Below are 26,233 nucleotides of genomic sequence, written 5' to 3'. Positions count from 1 at the left end.
CTAAATAGCTGATCTACAAGGTTACACCGCGTCACTTTAGCTGATCTACAAGGTTACACCGCGTCACTTTAGCTGATCTACAAGGTTACACCGCGTCACAAAGTGACGCGGTGTAACCTTGTAGGAGGACTCACCAACTCACCAATATGTGGTTGGTGAGTGGGAGGTCTGAGGACTGAGTGGGAGGACTGGGAGGACTCACCAACATGTGGTTGGTGAGTGGGAGGTCTGGGAGGACTGAGTGGGAGGACTGGGAGGACTCACCAACACGTGGGAAAGCTTGATGTACTCTCCTCTTGACCATACATTTGCCGTGTGAGTTTTCCACCAGGGGACTGAGACAGGATCCACAGTGCGAGTCGGGGGGAAGACAGAAGTGGCGCCCTGCCCGGGCACAGTCCAAATGCCGCGGGCATGGATGATTGTGTGATCCTGTTAAGAGGCAGGCAAGACATGAACGCAGACAATATGAGATCAGCTTGAAAAAAGGACAGCGCAGATTTAAAAAGATACACAGGAGCAGGAGGAGGAATGAAAGGAGGGACATTTGTACACACATCCCACAGCATTACACCGGGGCTCCACCGGGCGCGCTTGGGCGCGTTGCGTCTCCGTCGCGTGCGTCAAAAAACGAACCGGTTCAATTTTAATGGTGACGGAGACGCAACGCAACGCGGGCAGTGGAGCCACCCTTCATTGATTAAAAAGGGAACATTCTGTGACGGTGACGCTGACGCGACGCGGACGCGCCCGGTGGAGCCCTGGCGTTATAATATCACCTGTCAATTATGGACGATCTGTGTGTCAATTTGACATTTGTTTACTCCAGAGACTACAGACTACAACTAACAATGAAAACACAATGAATATATTATGTCATCCATCTCAAGTCCCCAATTAAACCCATTCTGGGCGGGAACCCCTTTTGGTGTTTTAAGCATGATGTTATGCTTTAGCTATTGAAAAATCGTGAAAATGTGTTGCAAATCTTTGAATATATAACGTTTTTAACTAAAATCTTTGCTCCTGGGGAGGTCACTGGAACTACATATTTTGAGATGGGGGTCAGCAGCCAATTACATATAATCTTGGGGCGGGTCCTTGACATGAAAATGTTTGAGAATGACTGACATATAGAAACATGGATTTTTCTGAAAATTGTCATGATTTAGAAGACATTTTTTACAGCTAAATGAGCTCATCATTCTTTATGTAGTCTATTGTAGGCTGCTGAGTGACCATGGCAACATAAAAGAATAGTATGAAGAGGAAAAATAGCCCCGAGAGAGAAAATAAAATATGTGCTGCTAATCACAAACCAAGACGTGTTATATTCCACCAACATCAGCATTCATTTCACAGCTTTGTGTTAAAAATCTATTACATTTCCCAGCCATGTAGACATGAAACCAACATTCTTTCTTTTGAAGCATAACTTCATTTAGTGGACTAAAATGTATTTTGGTGGGCCTTGATGCCGTCTGTTTTTACACATGCTGAAAATAGCTGATCATCTACAAGCCCGCGACGCGCTGTGAGCTTGTATATCGGCTATTTTCAACATGCAACTAATTGTAAAATGACTTATACTGGATCTCTTGTCCACTAGTCCCTTCCTAACATTTTAGTCTATTTTTATTTAAATTTTTTACAGTACATTTAGTCTTAGTTTTAGTCATCATAGCTTAGTTTACATTTAGTTTCCATTTAGTTTGTCAGTGAAAAAAAGGTTAGTCAAAGAAAATTTTCCGTCTTAGTTTTAGTGGAGGAGATCAACCCTGGCAGTGTGCAGCCGGCCGGTGGAAGAGAACTCTCCATGGAGAGTGTGTGTAGCTGAAAACAGGTCAAAGGTCAAGTATGGACCTTTTTTCACGGCAGCCATGTTGATGATGTTATTGCCATGCATGTTATTATTTCCTTGATTTCCAACATAAGGCTTAGTGTCGAAGAGCCATTCCAGTTCCAACGTGCACGATTGACGATAGCCACACCCCGACTCCGTTTGACTTGACATGGTCGTAGATCAGCTATTTTCAGCATGAAACCAAGTGTAAAAGGACTTATGCTGCATCTCTTGTCCACTAGTCCCTTCCTAACATTTTAGTCTAGTTTTTATTTGTTGACGAAATTGTCAATATATTTAGTCTTAGTCATAATAGCTTAGTTTTTATTTAGTTTCCATCAGTGAAAAAAGGTAGTCGACGAAACATTTTTTCGTTTTAGTTTTAGTCGATGAAATAGACACTGGTGACGACGCAGGATAATTTATTGATCGCAATGTCTCGACCCGGAAAGGTCTTCTTTGGGAATGGTTTGTTTGCATATGAATCCTGTTAAAAAAACCCAGGAGCACTAGAGCCAGTGGGCTTTTCTGTTCATTGGGTCTCACTACGTTCATGGCTCTGTTGAGGAACCTGACATTCAAATTCATGAGCAGGCTGGATCGCTCACTGAATGGACTCATTGGACAGATGACAGACCCTGGCCGTAGTTCTGTAAGGTACACTTCTACCATCAGAGGACACTGGCATGAGTGCCTCGCCTAGAGTAGTAACCTGTGGGGCTGGGTAAATGTACTGTATTTTTATTTATTTGTATTCTCGTATATGTGATGTACTGTCTTACCTTGTGGGCCACGAGCCTGTAATAAAGTTTATATATGGACCTTGTAACGAGACTCTGGCCAGGGACTGCAACTGAAACAGCCACATTTACATCACAGAGAGAGAATAGTGATCTGTATGCTTTGTCCTGCTAAATGGTAATGAATGACAAAACATGTCCCCACTGCTAATTTGGTGGCGTGTGCCCATCTTTTACATTTGAATCACTGATTGTTAGGTAATAATAAATAATAAATCAATAAATAGATTCGTTTGAAAGAGATGTATTGTACCTAGCTACTGTGCTTTAAAATTATTTGTTTAATTATTTTGTGACGTCTTACTGTGTGTGTGTGTGTGTGTGTGTCTGTCAGTAATGGTATAAATGGGGGAAGAATTCTAAAGAAATGCATTCCATTTATTATAATGAACTATTGTTATGTAGTGGCAAACTGTGATTTGCCACAGTCTTTGTCTTTTGGTTCCGCAAGTATAATGCAAACCAGTGAAACTCCATGAGCTGTATATGTAAACACTACTTTGCACTTTCCCCCAAATAATCCATGCACAGTTGCACACAATTCAAGCGTAGGTTCATTGCGGCACGGAAGGCAGATGTTTTATATATGTGTGTAAACTTTGTTCCCCCTCATTCATTCCCCTTAGTGATCTATACTGCTTCTTTAAATCCGCTGCCTCTCCAGGCCACGCCCTCATTCATGACAATTTTCTGAAAGATTTGAGGCACATTTTAACGATTAAAAAAAATAGCAGACCTGAGCTTGTAGATCTGCTATTTTTCAATAGCTAAAGCATAGCATGATGCTAACACCAAAAGGGGTTCCTGCCCAAAATGGGCTAAGCAGCCGCAGCTCACTTCTTTCTCCATGTTGATCGGTCAAGCAGCTTGATCATTTCCCCCACCTCCCTGGCCTCCTCCCTGTAGTTCTTAGTCAGGGGTTATGGGATATTATTGTATCGTTTGCCTCCTCCCTGTAGTTCTTAGTCCAGGGGTTATGGGATATTATTGTATCGTTTGCGATCGTGTAGATCCATTGTGTTGAATCATGTGTTGATGTGTTATTTCTGTGTATTGTTCATCATGGATTATTGTATCTTTGTCTCTGCTTTGGGGGATCGTTGACATCAGAGCTGTGTCTTGGTGCAGATAATCGGAGGTATCAAATGTGATATCAGCCCTGTGTCTCGTTACGCAGATCATCATTCTGATATCACATGAGCAGAGCCACACCGCCATACTAACATGCAATAGCTTTGCAATAAATGGTCAATCTGAGCTGAAGTGTCTCAATCAACTGTAATAATCTTTTGCAGGGATGGAATGATTTGTTTGGTTTCACCCGAGTAGACAAGAAGCTGAACGCTTCCGACAAGGCCATTGCATTGCGAATGGCTTAAAATGTCTATGGATAATATGAAATACTTATTGTTGCGGATCCTGCTGCCAAGACAATGATTAAAGAAATGTATTAGTCTAAAGCAGGGGTTTTCAAGAGGTGGTCAGTGGGCCACTGGTGGTCTGTGGAAGTATTCTGTGTGGTCCCGACCCATACATTTAATAGGATTTGTTGATTTAAAAAATATATATCTTTCCACTAGTTGAGAAACCAGCCATGTATTTACTGACAAGTACTGTAGGAGGTCAAGAAATTCAACAGAAAAAGGGAGTTAGAATCTCAAGGGGGGGGGAGTAGTGCACCAGATTGTCTGGTGGTTGAGTCATTATTATTAGGACATTAAATGATTAGAGAAACAGTGGGATGTATACACAACATGGGATGCACACACAGTGGTCCCCAGGTCCATTCTAAGTCAGGGTGGTGGTGGTCCCTCGTTCCCCAATCAGCTGAAAACCCCTCGGTCTAAAGAACTAAAGCCATTATTATCCATATTATTACCCCTCTGCCTGTTCTACAGACTTCCTCTGTGTTGCACATCCCCGCTCTCTAAACCTTAGGTACCCGTTGCCATGACGACTGCCATGGCAACGGAAATATTTGTGACATCATCATCATCAGGGGGTGAGTCACCGCATGGATGCTGGGGTCTCTCTCTCGGTCTCCCAGACTGCTGCAGAAAACACACACATAATGTGTGTGTTTCTCTCCTGTTTGTCCATGACTTTATAGATTATATAAAGTCATGGACAAACAGGAGAGAAATGAGACGGAAGTGGAAGATTAGAATGGAGTAATGGTGCAGGGAATACATGAATACAATGCCTTGTTGTTCCACTATTAGACCAGTCCGTTTAACTTATTGTTAAACATCTGCATTACTTAAACATCTGCATTACTTAATTTACAAGACGTCTTCTAATACAATTAGAGAATGTACAAGAATTGTTATTTTTGATCAACGTTTGCCTGTTATCTCTCCTAATGGTACCAACGTCAAACACAGCAATTGTGGACAACATCTTATCCAGCAAAATATTCTACGTTTTGGGTCAGAGAGGCTCCAAATCTCATCCAAAATGGTGTTCCGTGGCTCAAATGCCGAATACATGATGGACGTTGAAATGAAAAGGGTTTAACCCATTTTGGGGCGAGAACCCCTTTTGGTGTTAGCAATGGCATTATGTTATGCTTTAGCTATTGAAAAATAGCAGATCTACAAGCTCATAGTGCGCCACCGAGTGGCGCTCTACGAGCTTGTAGGTCTGCTATTTTTGAAAAATCGAAGAACGACTGACATAGAAAAATAGCTTTTCCAGAAAACTGTCAGGATGTAGAAGACATTTTTAGAATCTGATCTCAGGTCAAAACAACAATAAAGATTCATGAACAATCATGCATTAAAATCAAAATACCAACAAAAGACACGTTCTGTGACGCATATATCTCTATATCTGGCCTCCATGCTGGCTGTTTGATTTCATCCCTTATTGAACATGACAGAGGGATTACTGGGATGCCATCCATGTGGGCTAATTGCCCATTTCTGCCCATGCCATTGCCTGTGTCACATTCGCACAGCAGCAGCAGCAGCACACGTCTTCCCACGATGGCCATGCATTAATGAATGCTACATAAAATAAATGAGCATATTTGAAATGTAACCCATTATTATACTTTGCAATAACTCCCAAGGTTATAGATGTTGAAATCCTGGTGTTAGATTAATCAAACTTAGTTCCTGGCTGTACCATTATTGTAGTGTCTCCAAAAGACAGCTGAAAATGCGATCAGAATTGAATACCGCATTGCATTCCTGACGGCTGCCAAGTCCATTTAGGACTTATACCGTGGCAAATCTATGCAAAGTTTTACTACCACTAACGTGGAGGAGGCAAAGTACTCGTACAATGCCGTCAACTGTTCCGCTAAAAAACACAATGGAATCGAGGGCATCCATCCTGTGGTTCGGAATCGGGAGTGAAGCAGCTACACTGTGTGAGATACCTTGCCAAATAACTTAAGCCAACTAGAACATTGCAAATGCAGCTTCAACATGAATGTAGACAACAGGTTTCAGAACATGCACAAACCACTGTACTTGAGAAAACAGAGACAGAAACATAGCAGCAATACTTGCCGCAATGGCACAGCGTAAAGAACGCTGCTGACTTGATATAATAAGCTTAGCTCCACAACTGTAAGGAGCAAACTAATGGCTAACGTAAATATATATATGGAAATAAGAATAAGTACATAGGGATTTAATATGCATATTTATTCAATGTTTTTTTTGTTTTGCACTTTAATGGCATTAATGGCATGAGGTTTAGGCCTGTGGCTATCAATTATTTTCTTTCTATTGATTAGATTTTCAACTAATTTATGAATCATATATCAACACTTCGACTAACGACTTAAGTAATGACAGTCTTATGCAATAAGAAACGCATTTCACTAAGTTTGACTTTAAAAAAAATTAAGGACAAAATAGGGATAGATTATTAATTGATTTTTAATAATTGATTAGTTTGATATTGATTGCGGACGGTAATTGTTGTACCCCTACTGAAGTAAGCAAAAAAATAGAAAATAAAATAAATAAATACAGAGTGTAGCATTTGGAACTCAGGTGAAAACACCCAAAAAATGTATTCTAAAACATGTCACTGTCAACACTCAACACAGATTAACACATCTAGTACAGGAAGTGCATCAAAATAGACGCTCCGGGGTGCCAGAGTAGTCGCCAGAGTAGTGATCGCTTTTACTCTGAAAGCCATGAACCGGAAACACTTTCTTAAAAAAATTGACTTGACAAAGTGAGCTCATAATCCCCGATCATCTTACTATATTTATATAAACTCCAAAAAGCGTTCATATTTTGCGGGAGAGACGGATGAGGAGCAGAAATGCAGCGCCAGCATATCGATCCATTCATCACCACGGAGAGCGCCCTGGATGAGGAGATACGAGTCATTCTTTCCGCCGCGCTAACATGGGAGTCAATGACAAGCTAATATTTGCACAGAGCGTTAGCATACGGCAAGCGAAAAGCGAAATGCCAAAAAAAAAAGAAGGAATAATTCTGAATATTATTATCTCGCCCCGCGTCGTTTGGACGTCGCTAGGACGTCCACAGACGTCTAAGGTACCACTCGGTTCTGATCCTTATGACGTTTCCAGACGTGTTTTGTACAGAATGTGTTAAAACCCTTTTTGGGCGGGAACCCCTTTTGGTGTTAGCATTATGTTATGCTTTAGCTATTGAAAAATAGCAGATCTACAATAGCTTCACTACGAGCTTGTAGGTCTGCTATTTTTGAAAAATGGAAGAACGACGGACATAGAAACATAGCTTTTTCCGAAAACTGTCAGGATGTAGAAGACATTTTTAGAATCTGATCTCAGGTCAAAATGGGTTAATATTCAGTAGGATTTGAATATCAATATACGGTAAGCTATACGTTACCACGGTGAGCCTCTCTCTCCCCTCTAATTCCACAGTTTCCTAGCAACAACTTTGTCTCTTTGTCTAATCAAAAACTCCCGTCTCGCTTTCCTCTTTCACTTCATCTCAAGGCTACTGCATGTTGTGTCTCTCCTCCCGTGTCCCTAACAGTGTTCCATATGTCACAATTAATACACAATTAATAATTACAGACACATGTACACAGGCTTATTAGTGTCTGACTGTCTGGGCAATATCTGTCTGGTCTATGCAAAGTGTGCATTTTGGCCCACGGGAAAGAAACGCCAGTAGGATTATTCCGTGAGTCCTATACAACCTTTGTCAAGTATAGGCTACATTAATCACATACTGTATCACAGTTACATCGTCATGAATGGAAGGAATAGGTTTGTACTTTGTAGGTTAAATAAATATCCGATCCTTACATTTTAACCCATTCTTTAGAAGTGCGCAGTGCACTGTAATGCTAAAGTGACCTCCCATGAGTCGGACTGCTGTGAGTGACACCACGTTAATGACAGATAGCAACAGTGAACAAGGCAGCCAGAAACTCATAATCAACGTTTATGGCGTGACGTGATCATTGAATGAATTTTGAACGGCATGATGAAGGCTGGTGTCCCACAGTGACACCTAACACAGACATATATAGCTATATATGTCTGTTGGAAATAAAAATAGGCGGGCGTGTCCATTTATGCCAAAATCTAAATATTAATATTTTATCACAGGGATTATTTCTAGGCGTCTCATCTCCCGCTGCTGTCCCGCGGTCAAAATCATCTCGCAGACTCGCACACACATGCGCAGGCGTCGCATGTTTTAACAGAGCCAGTAAAGCTAAAGTTTGATTAAGCATCTAATTTTAATTTAACATGTTATATTTAATTGCTTGTACAGTTAGAAATATCCTACCAATTTCATATTACACATCGTCGATGTATGCCTTTACATTTTTTCCCCACATTTATTGATTAGTTTTATATCTATTAGGAGTGAATACATCACTTTAGATGCCTGTCAGCAGTTCAGACAATGCTCCTCCGCTTGTCTACGACAGAAAAACAGGAGCAGACGAAATTTGCGGTGATTGATAAATGAGGGCATGAGAGTGTACAAATTGTACACTCTCTGAGGTAAATTAACATTAATTTTACAATATAAATGGGGGTCCCAGAAGTAGAAATGCCATTAAGAATCACTGCTAGAGCCGTAAAAGTCTTCTCAAATGGGGGTCCGTGGGCTAATTAGTGTCAATTTGTAGGTCCTTGACATGAAAAAGTTTGGGAACCACTGGTCTATACGGACCACATGAACTCCTGCACCGAGTACTACCAGAGCAAGCTGTGTTGCCATTGACTTTAGCGTTATAGTAACTACTCTTAAAGGCCTATTCATAGTCTGGATTTTCGGTGGTGAGGTGACCACCGCTCCGGTGGTGAGCTGACCACCGGAGCTGAAATAACGTTGAGCGGTGGTGAGTAAAAACAGAGAGAAGGGCTGGAGCGGTGGCGGTGGTTTGCTCTTCACCACGGCTCGTGACGTCATGTTGTAGTTCGGTGGTCACCTAACCACCGAAAATCCAGACTATCCTATTCATATTCCAGTTTTAGGTGATAAGATGACCACCAAAAACTACAACATGAAGTCACTGAGAAACTCACCACACACACACACAAACTAAAACTGGTTACTACATTGGTGGTCACCTTATCACCTAAAACGGGAGTATAGCCGCAGAGATGTCATGGCACTTAACGTGGTATGTATATAGGCAATGCTGTGAATAAAGTTGTATTATTCTGAAGATAAAACACATCTAAGACTAAAACGTGTTTTAGTATATACAAAAATGCACTTTCAATCAAATCATTTGACTGTGTGTAGTCTGTCAGCTACACAGGATGTTGTTGATGTAGTAAATAACATTCTCTACATGGAAGAATAATTCTAGAAGAGTAGCACACTTTTACCCCACGACTAATTCAAATCTATGCGTGCATGGCATATGGCATGCATTTCCTCCAGTTCCAGGATAGCGAGTCTGTATCTTAAAATAGATAGAGGGGCTGGAGAGATGTCAGACTTGCAAATAAGAGTGCATATTTAAGGAACAGCCGGATAACATGCATCAACGGAAATCATTATTCATGACTAATATTCTGTCCGAGTCAGCCTCCATTACGTGCTAATGATAATGACACTGGGTGACACCGAATGCTAATGACGGCACATGTAGCTTATAAAAGATCAACATCATAGGGCTTATAAAATAGCTCAAAGCTCTATTGCTGATTACTTTAGGCTAGAACCCACCGCAGTGGCGTCCGTTATAACTTAAACCAGGATGCTTCGACTTCTGCCTTCTCCCTGAAGCCGACCCTTTATATATTCTCCGACCAGGCTTGTCACGATGACTAAGCCAGTTAGATCTATCCATATATAGTTCTACCACATCTATCTGATATCAGCACTAGGTCGGCTCGGGCCCAAATATAGGGATTGTCATACTAGTAGACATGTCATATGTCATATAGCCCAACGTCCTAGTCAGAGTCTTCATTACAGGGCTTCAATAGTGTACGTGCTGCTGTGACATAATCTATTAAAAAACATCAAAATTATTCATTTAGTATTCTAATTTGAAAGCGTGCGCTAAAACAGCCCTTGCTTGTAGATCTGCTATCTGCTGAAAATGTGGTGCAAAGGCAGCAGCACAACATAGCTCAGCTCGGTAGCCTATTTTGTCATGTTCCGTCGCGCTAATGAAACACTAGATGGGATTATGTCATGTCACCATTCAAGCAGTGTTGCCAACTTAGCGGATTTGTCGTCATATTTAGCTTCTTTCCAGACCCCCCTAGCGACTGAATTAGTGAAAAGCTTCTGGCGAGAAATCTAGCTTTTTTCCCCTGGTGAATTGGGGACAAATCGTGTTGACAGGCGCCAGATATGCGCCAGAGATAAAATCTTTTTTTTTTTTTTCTCAGCCTCAAATCCGCGAAATTGGCAAAACTAAAAGTGGTCGGCGCGTCTGGTCTGGCTCACAGGTCACAGCAGGCTCAGTGGCTTCCTCGGCTCGGTTATGTGCACACTGCACAGACTGTCTACCAGTGCTTCCTCCTTTCTTGCTCTGCCTAGGCGAGTGCGCTCCGGTGCGGTATTTCCGAACGCGCCCCTCGAGCTCGACAGAGCAAGAAAGGAGGAAGCACTGGCAGCTCAGTTTAGTCTGCTAGTAAAAAATAAAATACACACTCGGATGCATAAAGTATTAACCTTCTAATTCCTGTATGGATCGGAACAAAATAGCGTTCTAAACATTAGTTAAATTGAGGTATGTTTTTTTTTTAATATTACAATGAGTTTAAACGATGTGTTATCAAATGAAGAGATGATACAAACTAAGTGCACTAAGGGGCGCCTAAAAGTCGCTAGGGACGCAAAAAAGTCGCTAGGGGCGGCGCGCGCTACGCGCGCGCATATCCCACCCCTGGCGACTTTTGGCGACTTTTCGAGGAGCCACTAGCTACTTCCGTTACTGGAGAGTTGGCAACACTGCATTCAAGTACAACTATCAGAAAGTTGTAACTTAGTTGTAACCCAGGTAAAGTAATCTGTCACTCTGCAAATGTAAAGTGTTTTCCACCTGTCCAAAGTCATTTCTGATAGCCTGCAGGCTGTAGCCCTGCACTCCTACATATATTACAGATACATACAGATTGATTGAAAGTGAAACATACACGTATACAAATTGATTGAAAATGTTAACAGATCGCTTAGGTACAGTTCAAGGAACACACACACACACACACACACACACACACACACACACACACACACATTTTGTTTAGGGGGCCTAAACAAAATATTTGCACCGGGGTCCATAGCCAGGTCCTTTCGCCACTGGACTATTATTATTATTATTATTCCAAGTCAGTTAAATGACACTCTTCAACCATGTCCATGATACAATAAGATTATTTTTTTTAAATCAATGAAAAGAGAAAATAAATATGCGTTGCTTTGGAAGTGGAACTCTCAAAAGCTGTTCACTGACATAAAAGCTTTACATTTGAACCAACATTGATTTTTCAAAGGCTCAAGAGAACACTTGGAGTGAGTAAATGGTAGCACTGTGAGTCATGGTTTAGAAAGGATGGACACATTGAAGAGCAATGATTGCATAAGATAATAGGACAGGAAGAAGGGACATTTTACCTGAGAGAGACAAGCAAGCAACAATCCATACGAGATATTTTTAAACTAAAATGGTTATATAAAATTCTAGGAGTTTAGCACAGCTGGCCTCACTGGCCTGCCGCTGTTTCATGCTCACTGTCCAGCCTTCCCATGGATGAAAGCTAAATAAAAAATGTGCGACTGAAAATGTTTGTATGGCCAAGTCGTAATGTGCGATTTATGAAACGGTGTGGAAAAACTAAGATCCACACTAGCTCTGTTTCCTAAACAATAAAACACAATATGTAAAAGTATTTTCAATTAATTAATTAAGTTGTATGCTCTAATGTACACGCTCTCACAGAAGAACTGTGAGCTTGTAGATGGTCCGTTTTCGATGTGCGCCATGCTGACTTCTGTGGAATCCACATGACTGAAATCAGTTCTGGCGACGGAGGACTTTATTCCACGCCTTCCAGAGACAAAAGAAACGCATGAACCACCAAACATTGTGTTGGAAATTATACCACAGCACACATTATACACAATATAATACTGTGTGCTGTGGTAACTTCAAGTGACACTAATAATAAATAACCTTCCATTTTAGCCACATTCGAAGTCCAAAACACTATGGTATGGCTTTCACATGCTTAATCTGGTTTGTGCATTACAGACAGACAGACAGACACACACACACACACACACGGGCGGCCAGTCATTGGAGCGCTTAGGCACCGCTCAAAAACAAACTGTATAGGAACGACTTGGGACTGTACACATCCTAATGCTAAATTCTAATCACACTAAATAAAAAACTAAATGCACAATGCCTTGTGTTTGGTCAACATTTAACCTTCATTTCGCTCCTACGTATGAAGGGCATGTTCTCAGGGTCCTTCCCAACAGGCAGGACATATGGACAGATTCAGTCAGTCAGCAGTGTCATGCTCTCTGGGAACCGCTTGTGGTCGGGGCTTAAGTTAACAGCCTGTGCGTCTGCCGCAGGCTTACGGGCTGAGTGACCTCACAGGCAGGGAGAAAACAACCGCAACTAATGGCCGTGACGCGTTCCGAGCGACGGGGAGGGACGTCGAAATGTGAGCACATGCACAAGAAGATAGACTCTTCAGTACTTCATTAACCACGTATAGAATTCGCCAAAAGACAAATCTACAAGTTCACAACGTGTCACTTCTTTTTAGACTATATTTCAGATTTAAATACTATACAAAAAAAGATTAGACCCGTCTGAACTGAATAGTGCTGTACTGTACTGTACTGTACTGTACTGTACTGTACTGTACTGTACTGTACTGTACTAGCCCTCCACCCTGGCCTGTGCGTGTGTGTGTGTGTGTGTATACATAGGGAGGGACAGACACACATAGCTACGCAATGGAGTGGCTGCACCACTCAAAATAAATTCAAAATGTTTTTACATTTAGAATTATTTTTGAGAATGAATGTGGTTAAACCACAAACAAGCACCAAACCTACATATCAAATAGATACATTTTAGAAAACACCATATATATTCTCAGAAGCCTTATATCCCATAATATCAGGACCCATTGGTGCATGAAAGTCGATTTGTCTGGAGTTGAGCGATCTGCTACCGAGCCGGAAATAAACAAATTATGAATTAATTTAATTCAAAATGTTTGAACAATTGCTCTCAGCAACATGCCTTCTTCTAAAACACCTTAACAGACAGCTAATTAACCTTTTCAACGATTCACATCAATAATTCAATCCTCCTCAGACACTTTCCATTCATCTTACTTCCAATTAACTTCCCTGGTTTTACTGGAAGAAAATCAATATAAAAAGAAGAAAAATAATTGCATCTCTAATCTCTTTTGGTGGTCGACTCTTCATTCCTAGAAGCTGAAGGTCCCAGGTTCGATTCCAGACCCCGGCAGCAAAGTGTTGATATGACCGACATGCGGGGAAACGACCGGACCAATAGTATGTCGAAACTAAAGCCTGTACCCGTTGAAATGTCCCTGATTAAGACACAACTAGTATAACAGTATAAAGGCTGCTCAGTGCTCCTAGTAGTTGTTGCATGGGTAAATGCAGAGGATAAATTTCATGTGCAAATATACCCTTATAAAACCCCTTACATCCCAAAGAGTGGGGACAAAATTATAATGTATGATATTATTATTATTTCCTTGGGTACTGTATCAGCAAAGGGAGTCTTCCTACATTACTCTGCATATCCTCAAGTTTCATTGATTTTTTTCTCCCATTTGATGCATTTCTAAAAGGATTTCAAAGAGACAATTGGACAATGGACTTGAAAGGTCTGCATGTGCCTGTGAAAATAAAGTGTCAAACATGAACTCTTATAAGTAAGTACCAATTGCAATACCTACTTGCCTACTTTGGCAAACTGCACATCTGGCACAGAGATTAGGGGCCCTATTTTCATCCGTGCCTTACCCCCCTATCCCTAAACTTCTTTGCCTTTTTGAGGGGCGCCAGCCCCTCCTATATACAGCTTTTCATCCCGTCACGTCTCACATTTGCCATTGACAATGAAAGGAGAATTATGTCATATATGTAGACGAGCAAATCGGCTGGTGAAAAGACAAGGTTTTTTTTTAAAAACATTGTAGCATGGTTAAAAGATAATAACATAACATAACATTGACAAATTAATTCACGAAGAAGTATATATATTTTCTTATTGGATGATGTACGACGACGAGCGCCCCTCACTAGAGACGGGTGTGATTTTACAGCTTTTGTCCCCACACGTCTCATATTTGCCATTGACAATGAAAGGAGAAATTATGTCAAATGTCCGCCAAATATGACATATATTTAACCCATTTAGACCGTGTGGGAACGATGATGTATAATGATAAGAGCGCCCCTCACTTTACACGGGTGTGATTTTTGAGGGGCGCTAGGGCCTCCTTTATACAGCGTTTTATACAGCGTCCGCAACACAAACATTAAATGCCATTGACAACGAATGGAACATGTACGTCATCTTGTCCCCACACGTCTCATATTTGCCATCGACAATGAAAGGAGAAATTAGGTCAAATGTCCACCAAATATGACGTAAACTTGTGGCAACAGGCATTCCGATTGGCCAGTATGAGATGATTCATGATGATGTACGATAAGAGCGCCCCTCACTTTACGTGGTTGTGATTTTTGACAAAATAGAGCCCAACATCTGCCTGAAAAGCGCTGTAACTTTCATGTCCTACTCAGGATTCAACCAGTTACCCAGCCCCCCCCCCCCCCCCCTCCGTGCAAGTACATACTAACATTTCTATCGCTGAGCAAACAGTCCTGCTTACTTGCTCAGTGGACACATTACATTTTGACCTTCAGGCAGTAGTACCGCTTGCTTGTCTTATGCTTGACAACCAGTAGTGGTCCTATAGACAAATTCACAGAGGCTTGCCTGGGTGCGGCCATTACTGAGGTGTACCATTAAGCGCAGCAGCACTGATTAGCTACACCTGGCCTACGGAGCACCTGCTCCATGGATTACCCCTCAGTAATGGCCGCGCCCAGGGCACCCCTCTGTGAATTCGTCTATACCCATTACTCACACACAGAATCTCAATGTCTCGTATTAGCATATTCTACCCATACAGAGTTTGGTAGTCTCTTTACTACTACATATACCTATCCTCTTTTCTGTTTCACACATACTGCTGTTGCTGCCACAACACCTGAATGTCCCCACGGGGATCATTAAGCCAGGTCAATCTATCCGTCTCCATCTAAATTAAAAGATACCGGCAGACAGAGGCCTTAAGCAGTGATCAATACGATCTGGCTTTTAAATAAATCCTGAAATTTCGCCTTCGAGCCAGGATTGAAGAGGCTTGACATTATACTAGGCTTCTTGTTTGGCATTTCTCCTTGGGTGGGTGAGTGGGCGAACTGAGCCTGAGACCGGACCTGCACTAAAGCCATCCAATCACAGATAACCTGATTAGGGGCCAGTGGGTGTTGTGTGGAGTAGAGTGGAGCAGCTGCAGGGCAACGCTTCTATAGAGTAACCATACTTCACAGGGTGCAGACATGACATGACCTATAGAGTAACCATACTTCACAGGGTGCAGACATGACATGACCTATAGAGTAACCATACTTCACAGGGTGCAGACATGACATGACCTATAGAGTAACCATACCTCACAGGGTGCAGACATGACATGACCTATAGAGTAACCATACTTCACAGGGTGCCGACATGACACATGACAGCTCCTATAGAGTAACCATACTTCACAGGGTGCAGACATGACATGACCTATAGAGTAACCATACTTCACAGGGTGCAGACATGACATGACCTATAGAGTAACCATACTTCACAGGGTGCAGACATGACACATGACAGCTTCTATAGAGTAACCATACTTCACAGGGTGCAGACATGACAGCTTCTATAGAGTAGCCATACTTCACAGGGTGCAGACATGACAGCTTCTATAGAGTAGCCATACTTCACAGGGTGCAGACATGACACATGACAGCTTCTATAGAGTAACCATACTTCACAGGGTGCAGACATGACACATGACAGCCAGTTGCTCCATCTCTGTTCTATATAGTATAGACTTGAGCAACTACAAACTTCCCAAACTTTTCAGCCTGTGAGCCAAAACAGAAATGAGATATTCACCCCGGGACCGAAACTAGTGAAAATAGCCGATCTAAAATATCACAGCTTTTGGATCGGTTATTTTCACTACTTCTCGAATATTTGTTCTACTTCTAATTTATGGAATTTCTTAGATTTTTCTTTCATTTCTTCATGACATTATTGAAAAAAGAAAATATTTTTTTTATATTTAAAACCAAATGTATAGGAAACAAAAACTATGGCTAACAAACCATAACAATGTGTCCGTGACCCACAAATGGGTCCCGAGTCCCGACCCACTGAAACTGGTGCTATAGACTAGTAAGCGTACTTCATGACCGCCCGCCTGCTGCTTTATCTCTGGTCTGCTCTCTCTCTGTGTGTGTGTGTGTGTGTGTGTGTGTGTGTGTGTGTGTGTGTGTGTGTGTCTGTGTGTGTCTGTGTGTGTGTGTGTGTGTGTGTGTGTGTGTGTTGCCCTCATTTTTACAATAAGTATTTGCTTGTTATTTTACTAGTTTACTAGCTTGACACCTGCATGCAAACCCTACACTACTACAGTATAACTGCAGTAAGCTACCGGTATACTGAGCTAGAGTTTAATTTCAAACGAGAGATAAAGCACCTGCCACCTGGGCAGTAGCCAAGTTGACCTGCAGATAAAGCTTTTATTCAGGCAAATTCATATCCCTTCATATCCTTTTGAAATGAAATGAAATTCAGCTCTAAGCATTTAAGCTCTCCATTGACCTAGTCTTGTTGAACAGGTAGACTCGTCATAACTATATGGTCAATTCATTGTCATTTAGGTCCCATCCTTCCACATAGTAGTTCATTGAGAAAATAAGTTAAGCGATCTGGTTCTTCTACTGATGAGGTCATCATCACCGCACGTCCGCACCCAGACTCAACTCTCCCTACTGGCTATCCAATGACAGACATTTCACTTGTTCTGCCTTCCTACTGAACCCTCATCTGTTTATCAAGTGATTCTATCTCTACCCCATTGGTTCACAACCTTTTTATACTGAAGTACCACCTCAGAAAATATTTGGCTCTCCAAGTACTACCATAATAACTGATGTTAAAATACAGGATATTACCTGCACTTTATGTTCCATTCCTAAGCCAATAATGCTGCCGCTCTGACAAAACTAATCACTAATCAGCTCAACTGATGATATTTCTAATGTGATTAATCCGTTCTCAAATCTTCTATAGACAGTGAAAGTGTGCTGTCATGCTCATTTCAGCACGGCTGGATAGCCTATTTCAACCAATTGCTTATTCAGAAGAACTACCTGTAGTAATATAAACATTTCATTCCACTTATGTCTTTTTCTCCAATTTTCTACCCATACAGTATGCCGTTTCAAGACACACCGGCCTATTCATAATCCAGTTTTATTTGATAAAGGTGACCACCGAAAACTACAACATGACGTCACGCGACATAAGCGACATACCGCTCACCAGAACACATCTCTCCGTTTTTTGCTAAACCACCGTTGTGGTGGTCACCTTATCACCTAAAACTGGAGCATGAATATGCCTTTACTGTCAGACTCGGGTCACATGTCATGTGGCTCCGATTGCTGAAATGTTCCCACTAAACATCCACGTCAGTAAATCCCAGATGTCCTTTAACATGGGAACTGTCTCAGTATGCTGCTGCCACTGGCCTCATGCGTTTCATAACAAGCGCACGCACGCACGCACGCACGCATGCACGCACTCTTTATCTTCTTTCATGGAAGAGATGTAGTCTAATTAATGTTTCTGAATGACAGCAGAGAAGGGCGACAGAGATGAGATAAGAACATGCATTCTCATAACACTAAAACAAAGACATAACAAGGCGTGGAGATCATGGAGATGCACACAGTCAAACAACAAACAAAATGCTGCTTTATAGGTCGACACACAGAGCCTGGAGATGAGACTGACATGGATGGGGAAATGGGAATAATATGTAATGAAAACTATACAATATAGCCTGGCGATATGTGAGGAATACTGTAGAACAGCAAGCAGATTTGTCTTTCACGTTGGCCCATACAGTGTGTTAATTCAGTGTATGTAATTTCACTCGTTCGTTCAGAGTGGGCGATATGGTGATAAATTATCATATTGTGATACAATGTCTCCACGATATGCCTTTTCAGAGAAATCATATATATATATATATATATATCGTGATACAGTTAATTCTATGATTTGCACTTTGCAGTTCGTTCGATACCTTCATTTATACGTTTTCACAACAATGTTTCGTCAGCCAAAATTGAAAAGTATTTTGATCTAAATGTTCTGTTAATCCTTTTTCTTTTAGTTTCTGTTACCTTGTAGGTAACCCTAACCCTGTACTGTTAAGTAACTTGAACAACCACCCTAAAAACACCACATGAAAGAATATTGTGATAATATCATGTGTCGTGATGCTGCTTGAAAATATACTGTGATATTATATTTCCCCCACACCCCTATAGTTCAGAGGTTTACACTACAGTCTAATGACACGAAGGCACACCCTGTGCTTTGAATTTACTGGTGGAGAGGTTTCATAATTTCTACTTAATTGCAAATCAGTGAGCTTTCTCCATACAGTTTTAATTGTCTTCTTGATGCTGCTCTCCGAACAGGAATTGTTATTGCAGTTTGTCTGCTACCCAGAATAGCTTGGTGTGACGTGTAAGTAACAGCGCGCTATTGGACAGCGACAGATAGCGGCCTCTTCAGACCTGACAGAGAGGGAATGTGCCTATTTATGTATGTTACGTGTTGCTGATGGTAACCAGTTTCCATTCCATACCTCTGCGTTGATAATAAAGCGACAAACTGATAGGATTATCCCACTCACTAGACACCTTAAGTGTTTACCGTCCAGTCCATCTCCTGCAGCATATTATGTTGTCCACTTGTTTGTCTTGTCCTCGCAGCCCTATAGTTTCCAAGCTTGAAGCGCTTGCTATGGTGTGACCGTTGTCCAGACAAGGCTTGATTGAGTGCCATATACGTCAGTGGTTTTCAACCCTTTTGATATCAAGGTCCATTATTATTTATTCTGCATTTGAGCCACGGACCACCATTTAGCCTCTCAGACCCAAAAACCGAAGAAAATTTTTTTTTACCGTTGGATAAGATTTTGTCCACACAATTTGCATTCTGCATTGATGCTGGTACCATTACGAGAGAGAACAGGCAAACGTTGATCAAAATAACAATTCTTCTACATTCTCTAATTGTGTAGACTTGTTGTAAATTAAGTAATGCAGATGTTTAACAATTAAGTAATTCTTGAGAGCGTAAGATTTTACGCTCTCAAGCTTTAGTTTAAAAGATCTATAAGGTTCCCTTTGGTTTACCAACTCTTTAGGCACGTGTGATTTCACCCAACAACACAGTCATTTAGCTGGGGACCACCAAGAAGTAACCCCCTCAAGGACCAGTGGTGGTCCCCGGACCACTGCAGGTTGAAAACCACCGATATACGTCACAACTTATCAGATCAGTTAGATCATGCCACACCAACACCATCACAGCCACGCTGGCAAATGTGTCACCTAATGTGCAACAGTCAGTGGCACGGATATGAACAGTGACACCATCAAGTGGAGTCCATGCAGTTATTATAATGTCATGTATAGTATAGTCAGTACTTTAGTTAGTAGTTTCATTGTAGCTTGTGTGTGGTATTAATTTTGGTGGGAGACTAAAGCACTTTAAGCCCAACTCATCAGTGAAAACAAAATGCATGTTTGATCAATTGTATTTGTAAAGTTAACGTTGGTGCAAAGATGCAACTGAATGAATTGTGTTCATTGATTATCTTTCTTGACAACAATTGGGAGGAGGGGGCTTCACAGTGACGCCTAAAGCCATCCTGTCACTCATCCAGGGAGGCAGGTGCATTGGATAAGCTTAAAACATGGCTATTGTATATACACAGTAGATAAGACTATAGCTTACATTTCAAAATCAAATGCGAAGTAACTTTACAAGTACAGTATTTTAGTTAGTTCATTATTTTTGCATGTGTATTAAACGCGTGTAGAAGGAAATGGAATGATCATTCATCAGCGTGCATGTGTCAGAATGAAATAAACTAAAACTAAAAGAGCACATTTTCGGCCTCAGCACAAATCAGAAACATAAAGTGTCCTTCATTGTTGTTGTCCTTACTTTACCTGTCAAGCAGGTGCTCGCCACGACGAGGCTCGCCAGGACCGCAACCTGCAGGCCACCACCGGTGAGCAACGCGGTCCGCGGCCGCTTCCCGACGCCTCTTCCCGGGGAGGACAGCATGCTGCGATCCGATCGAGTCGGGATAGCGAACTTGCGAAGGCAGCGCTCCTACTACGACAGATGGAGAGACGGAGGAGAAGAAGAAGGAGCTGTAGGGGGGTCGCGGATGACCATTCCCCTGTCTATCTTATCTATCTCCTTGTACAGTCAAGTCAGGGGGGAATTAAGGCTCCGACAAAAACACAAATGCGGTGGTGCTATAGTGTCGACTGTCGAGTCTCTACTCAAAAACGCACTGGTGATGATGATGACACGGTCAGTGGGTGTAAACATAACGGACAGCCATTGTTGCTTGTAGCAGCTCCTCTGTATTTGGTGCAGGATGATGTGCCACCATATGGCTTTGAGGTGGTGGGGTGAAGTGAACTGAAGGTTGGTTGAATGAAGCTGCTTCACTGATGCCTGTGTGTGTGTGTGTGTGTGTGTGTGTGCTGAGCTGTGTCGTCATGACGCTGATTTAATCAGAGCCATCTACGTTAGGATATTGAGGGGGCAGAATTAACTCTCATTCTGGAGTTTGAAATACATTGTTTTCAACGAGGGCGGCGCAAAAATGAGCAATTTCAGGCATGTGTGCAACATGCCAACTTTGTTAAAGTACTGTACAGTGACAGCTAAAGGCTCTGTAATGTTTATGTTGTAAGATTACAAACTACAAAACAATCTAAAATAAAGGGATTTAAGATCATTAAAGCTGTGCTGTTGCCCGGGTCCAATGCATTTCTGCCTACTTCTGGTCCAGGACTTGTCCCTATTTGTTGTCCCGATTCTCAATAGAAGTCTATGTAGGCGAGCCGCCATTGGACTGGCCCCATGAAGTGAACGGAGTTGTCGTAACTCTCTGGATTGAATCACTCCCAGTGCTTCTCAACCAGTGGTCCGGGGACCAGCAGTGGTCCTTGAGAGGGTTCCCAGCTGAATGATGGAGAGTTGGTAACCAAATGGACCCTTATACTAGTCTAGATCTTTATCTCTTGAGTGTACTAAATTAAACCAAATGGATCAATACATCATTTGTACACTGTCAAGAGTTTATAAACGGCATTACTTAATTTACAAGAAGCCTACACAATTAGAGAATGTAGAAGAATTGTTATTTTGATCTTCACGTTGCCCAACGTATTTTCCCTTTTGTATTGTTTTTGTACTGTGCTAAATAAAATAAAATAGAATCAAAACAGCATGGAAATGTATATTCTTTAGTTTTGAGTGTGCTAAATCTCATCAAATGGTCCATGGCTCAAATGCAGAATAAATAATGGGCCTTGTCGCCTTGATATGAAAAGACAAGCTCAGTGGCCTTGTGGTTAGAGTGTCCGCCCTGAAACTGGGAGGTCGGGGGTTTGATCCCCGGCCAGGTCATACCAAAGACTCTAAAATGGTACCCATGTGCCTCCCTATGACCCTTTTCATGAAAAAAAATGAGTAGTGATATGGCTGACTGAGTAAAATAAAACAATCTACCTGAAAATAGATAGCTATAAGTGAAGAGCAATTACCATTTCCGCAATATCCGCAATTTCCATTTCCGCAATTTCCTCAATTTCCATTTCCGCAATTTCCATTTCCACCATTTCCGCAATTACAATTTCCGCATTTCCGCAATTTCCGCAATTTCCATTTCCACCATTTCCGCAATTCCCATTTCCATTTCCAACTATAAATGGCAGCTGGGTTTCATCATTCAAATAAAATAGAATTCTGTCCGTTTAGCTATAAAATTATGTCAGGGAATAGGGATACACAGTATATGTCTTTCATTTGCATTGCATCTCCCCCCCCAAGCTTTTATTTTCGTTCAAGTAATAGTACAACTCTAATAGTATTACTTATAATAATGTAATTAAAGATAACTTCATTCAGATTTATTTATTTTTATTTCATTTTCCAGATTTCTTTTTCTTCTTTTTTTTTTATTTTCATTGGTGGGCCAGTCATAATGGTCCCGCGGGCCTGATGTGGCCCGCGGGCCTGAGGTTGAGTATCACTGCGCTACAGAAACAGGAGATAGGCTCCTGCCCTATGGGCCTCATGGCTCGGCAAGGCTGCTTACTACTACTACTACTTGATATGAAAAGGGTTGAAATTTGAAAACCACTGGTCAACAGCACAAATTATAGGAGGGCCAACCGCCCTGACACAGGGGACCCACCGCCACAGGGGTTCAGGTTGAACCTAGATCAAACATTTTAATGACAAAGACCCCCACCAAATCTACTTTACTAGTAAAGTACTAGACCATAAAGGCCACCCAGCCAACATTTCAAATGAAACTGTGCTAGCTATAGGGGACACTGAATTAGAATTGTAATTGATTTTCTTGTTCCATTTAGGTGTAAATTGTCTAAATTCTACATTCATAGTCATGATTCTAATTATAGTTAAATTGAACTACTCATTTGGCTGGGGAAAACACACACACACACACACACACACACACACACACACACACACACACACACACACACACACACAAAGTAAGTAAAGTAAGTAAGTAAATGTCATAGCCTACTTTTATATTTAATCAATAATGATTTATTATCAATAACAGTCATTTGTATCCAACAAGAGTAAAATAAATTTAAAAGTACACACAAAAGGGGATAGGGAGACAGGGACACATTGCAAAAGCGTGGAAAAACAATAAATAAAAACAAGAGGGAAAACCAACAGAATGAAACTATATAAAAAAAGAGAATGTAAAAATGACTGATAGTGAAAGCGACCATAAGTCCAGAGGCCCCATAATAGCATTTATACACAATTTACATATGCTTTCTTTGTTACGGGATAAAATAATGAAAATAGTGTTATCCCCACAGTATACAAGAAATTGTCAAATACTGAGACATCAGGTTTCTTTGCATCAACATACAGTATTTGACAGATGGTCAATTCAATCTGAAATACAAAACAATGCAGGGAAAAAAACAAACATTTCCAACTTGAAGACCTGTTCCACTTTTGTACTTGAGATTTCTATAAATAGCACTTTATTGAGGTCACGACATTCAATTAAACACATTCTCACGGTAATTCAGAGTTATGACACATCCCATCCAGATTATTCAGTAGGCTATGTAGCCTTTTTTGGGGCATTAACATACACCATGTATACACAATATACCATAAGGACAACAGGGGCTAGATTTGGACTTGTGCCACCCCTTACCCCTGAAGGCTCATTCATAGTCTGGATTTTCGGTGGTGAGGTGACCACCGAACTACAACATGACGTCACGAGCTGCTGTGAAGAGCAAACCACCGCGCCAGCTCTTCTCTCTATTTTTACTCACCACTGCTCAACGTTATTTCAGCTCCGGTGGTCACCTCACCACCATTTGCCATTTTTGAAAAAAATAGTTAAAATAGCTGATCTACATGCTGACAACGTGTCGATGTAGATTGTCTAATTGAAGTATTTTAAATGGCAAATGTGTAGGGATTTAGGGAGTAAGGGCCCCAGGTCTTTCATGTCTACATTTCTCACTGAGGAAATGTAAAAGCAAGCGTGGGATGCCTGTGCAAGCTCGTCTATTAGACTACCAAGCGAATGGTTACATACTAGGATAGGATGCAGATGTTGCCAGGTCGGTCAAAATTTAACTGTAGAAAACTAAAACATAAAATCAAAAATCATCATTCTGAGCCCGCTCAGTGTAAATATGGGGTGATAGACTTTGGCAGAAATTTGATGAAAAAGAATGTGCAGAATAACTGTCATCCCCAAAAAACCGGTGTAGAGTACAATAACAATTAATTAAAGTAGATGTAATAGGAACTGGTCTGTAACTGGAAATGAATTAAATGAACACGACAAGTCTTCCTCTGTATGGGCTATAGCACAGTTCAGATCACAAAAAAGAATGGCTCAGTTCTCATTTGCCATCACTGCCTTGCTCAAGTCTTCTTCTCCTGTCTCGGAGTCACTGGGATTTGCTGCCGCTTCTGATGCTGCCTTGGCAACCGTCGTCGTCGTCGTTGTTGTTGTTGTTGTTCCCTCCTCAGGCTGCCCCGCCTCTGTGCTGGGGGGTGGTGGTGGGACGACATCCGCCTCCTCTGCGTGTTGAGCCTCTGTGCTGGGGGGTGGTGGTGGGACGACATCCCCCTCCTCTGCGTGTGGCGCCTCTGTGCTGGGGGGTGGTGGTGGTGGGACGACATCCCCCTCCTCTGCGTGTGGCACCTCTGTGCTGGGGGGTGGTGGTGGTGGGACGACATCCCCCTCCTCTGCGTGTGGCGCCTCTGTGCTGGGGGGTGGTGGTGGTGGGACGACATCCCCCTCCTCTGCGTGTGGCGCCTCTGTGCTGGGGGGTGGTGGGACAACATCCCCCTCCTCCTCGCTGGTGGGCGACTGGAAGCCGCTGTCATCGTTTGGTGGTGGTGGTAAGTCTGCTGTGGTAGCCGCCGCCGCCGCCGCCACCTCTGCTGGAGCAGCTTCAGGAGCACTCTCCTCCAGTGGCGACGCAGGGGCCTGTTCCGTGTCTGTAGCAGTGGCAGTTATGGAGGAGGTTGACTCAAGTTGCTCTGCAGAAGAAGGCAGCGGAGAGGCTTCCTCTGAAGTCGCCGCTTCCTCACTGGCCGGGGCTACCTCTGAAGACGTTGCCGGTACTTCGTCGTTCGAGGATACGTCTGAAGTTTCTGGTACTTCGCAGTCCGGGGCTACCTCTGAAGTTGCTGCTACTTTGTCGTTTGAGGATACGTCTGAAGCCGCTGCTACTTCCTTACTCGGGGATACATCTGCAGTTGCTGCTACTTCTTTGTTTAAGGTTACCTCTGAAGCTACTTCAGTATTCGGGGCTACATCTGATGTTGTTACCTCTGAAGTTGCTGCTAATTCAGTATTCGGGGCTACCTCGGACGTTGTCGCCGCTTCGTTGCTCGAGGTTGGGATTTGTTCATTTGCCGCCCCTTCCGCTGCCATTGCTGGCTGGCTGTCCTCCTCACCCTCCACAGCAATGTCTATTTTTTGTATGGAACTCTGGACTGGTGTGGGACTTTCTGGGTCCCGTGGTAAGCTCTCAGTGGCCAATAACGAGGGTTCTTCAATCGCAATCTCTGGACTGGCATCACCTTTCTCGGGACCGGGACCATTTGTCAGAACAGTGGGTTGCTCCGGGGTTGCTTTGGGACTTTGGACAATTCCATTCTGACCGTCTAGGGGCTTGGCCTCTCGGCTGTCAGCGGTAGACTTGATACACGTGTCCTCGTCTGCTTCCTCCTCAGGAATGCCTTCCACCCCAGGCACTTCCAAGCATGACGCGTTGAGGAGGACAGGTGGCCCATCCACCTGGATCATCGACACCACCTGCTTCATCCTTGTCCTCCTCTTGGCCTCGGCTCCCTCCTCATCTGCGTCGTCCTCCTGCCCAGCTCCCTCAACCTCCTCCTCCTTGGCCCCATACTCCCCAGTCCAGTCAACGGAGGGTTTTTCCCCAAGGAGGTGCAAGTTGGGGTCACTGTTGTTGAGGACAATGCTGTCTCTGTACAGGTTGTGTTTCCTCTGGACTGCGGCCTCCTTCACGGCTGGAGAAAGAGAGAGTGACAGACACATTTTGGTCAACTAGAACATGGCGATTTAATGAGCAGCTTCCATTTACTCCATGATTATTGCGAACACAGTGATTGCGAG

At 42.4% G+C, this 26,233-nt stretch overlaps 2 protein-coding genes across 4 annotated transcripts in view; both read right to left on the bottom strand.

Annotated features, from left to right (window-relative positions):
- The window catches only part of npdc1b (neural proliferation, differentiation and control, 1b), a gene marked incomplete at its 5' end in the record, with an annotated part of 43,813 nt that extends 23,209 nt beyond the window's left edge, over positions 1-20,604 (bottom strand). The window contains 2 exons of the mRNA XM_080765809.1: positions 265-432; positions 20,487-20,604. Of these exons, the coding sequence (XP_080621935.1) occupies positions 265-432; positions 20,487-20,604 (286 nt within the window). The remainder of the gene's footprint in view (positions 1-264; positions 433-20,486) is intronic.
- Positions 20,605-23,130: 2,526 nt separating this feature from the next.
- niban2b (niban apoptosis regulator 2b) overlaps positions 23,131-26,233 on the bottom strand; it is a 47,299-nt gene continuing 44,196 nt past the window's right edge. The window contains exons 14-15 of one of the 3 annotated variants that reach the window (XM_080766808.1): positions 24,653-26,127; positions 23,131-24,613 (exon numbers count right to left, since the gene is read on the bottom strand). In XM_080766808.1, coding sequence (XP_080622934.1) covers positions 24,476-24,613; positions 24,653-26,127 — 1,613 coding nt within the window. In that variant the 3' untranslated portion in view covers positions 23,131-24,475. Of the gene's footprint in view, positions 26,128-26,233 lie in introns of all 3 variants that reach the window. The other 2 variants (XM_080766809.1, XM_080766807.1) reach the window with 2 other exon arrangements.

Source organism: Protomyctophum bolini, assembly GCF_963924005.1.
Source record: "Protomyctophum bolini genome assembly, chromosome: 6".
Taxonomy (NCBI): Eukaryota; Metazoa; Chordata; class Actinopteri; order Myctophiformes; family Myctophidae; genus Protomyctophum; species Protomyctophum bolini.
The sequence above is the reverse complement of the archived record's forward strand: the minus strand, read 5'-3'. Positions and strand labels throughout refer to the sequence as shown.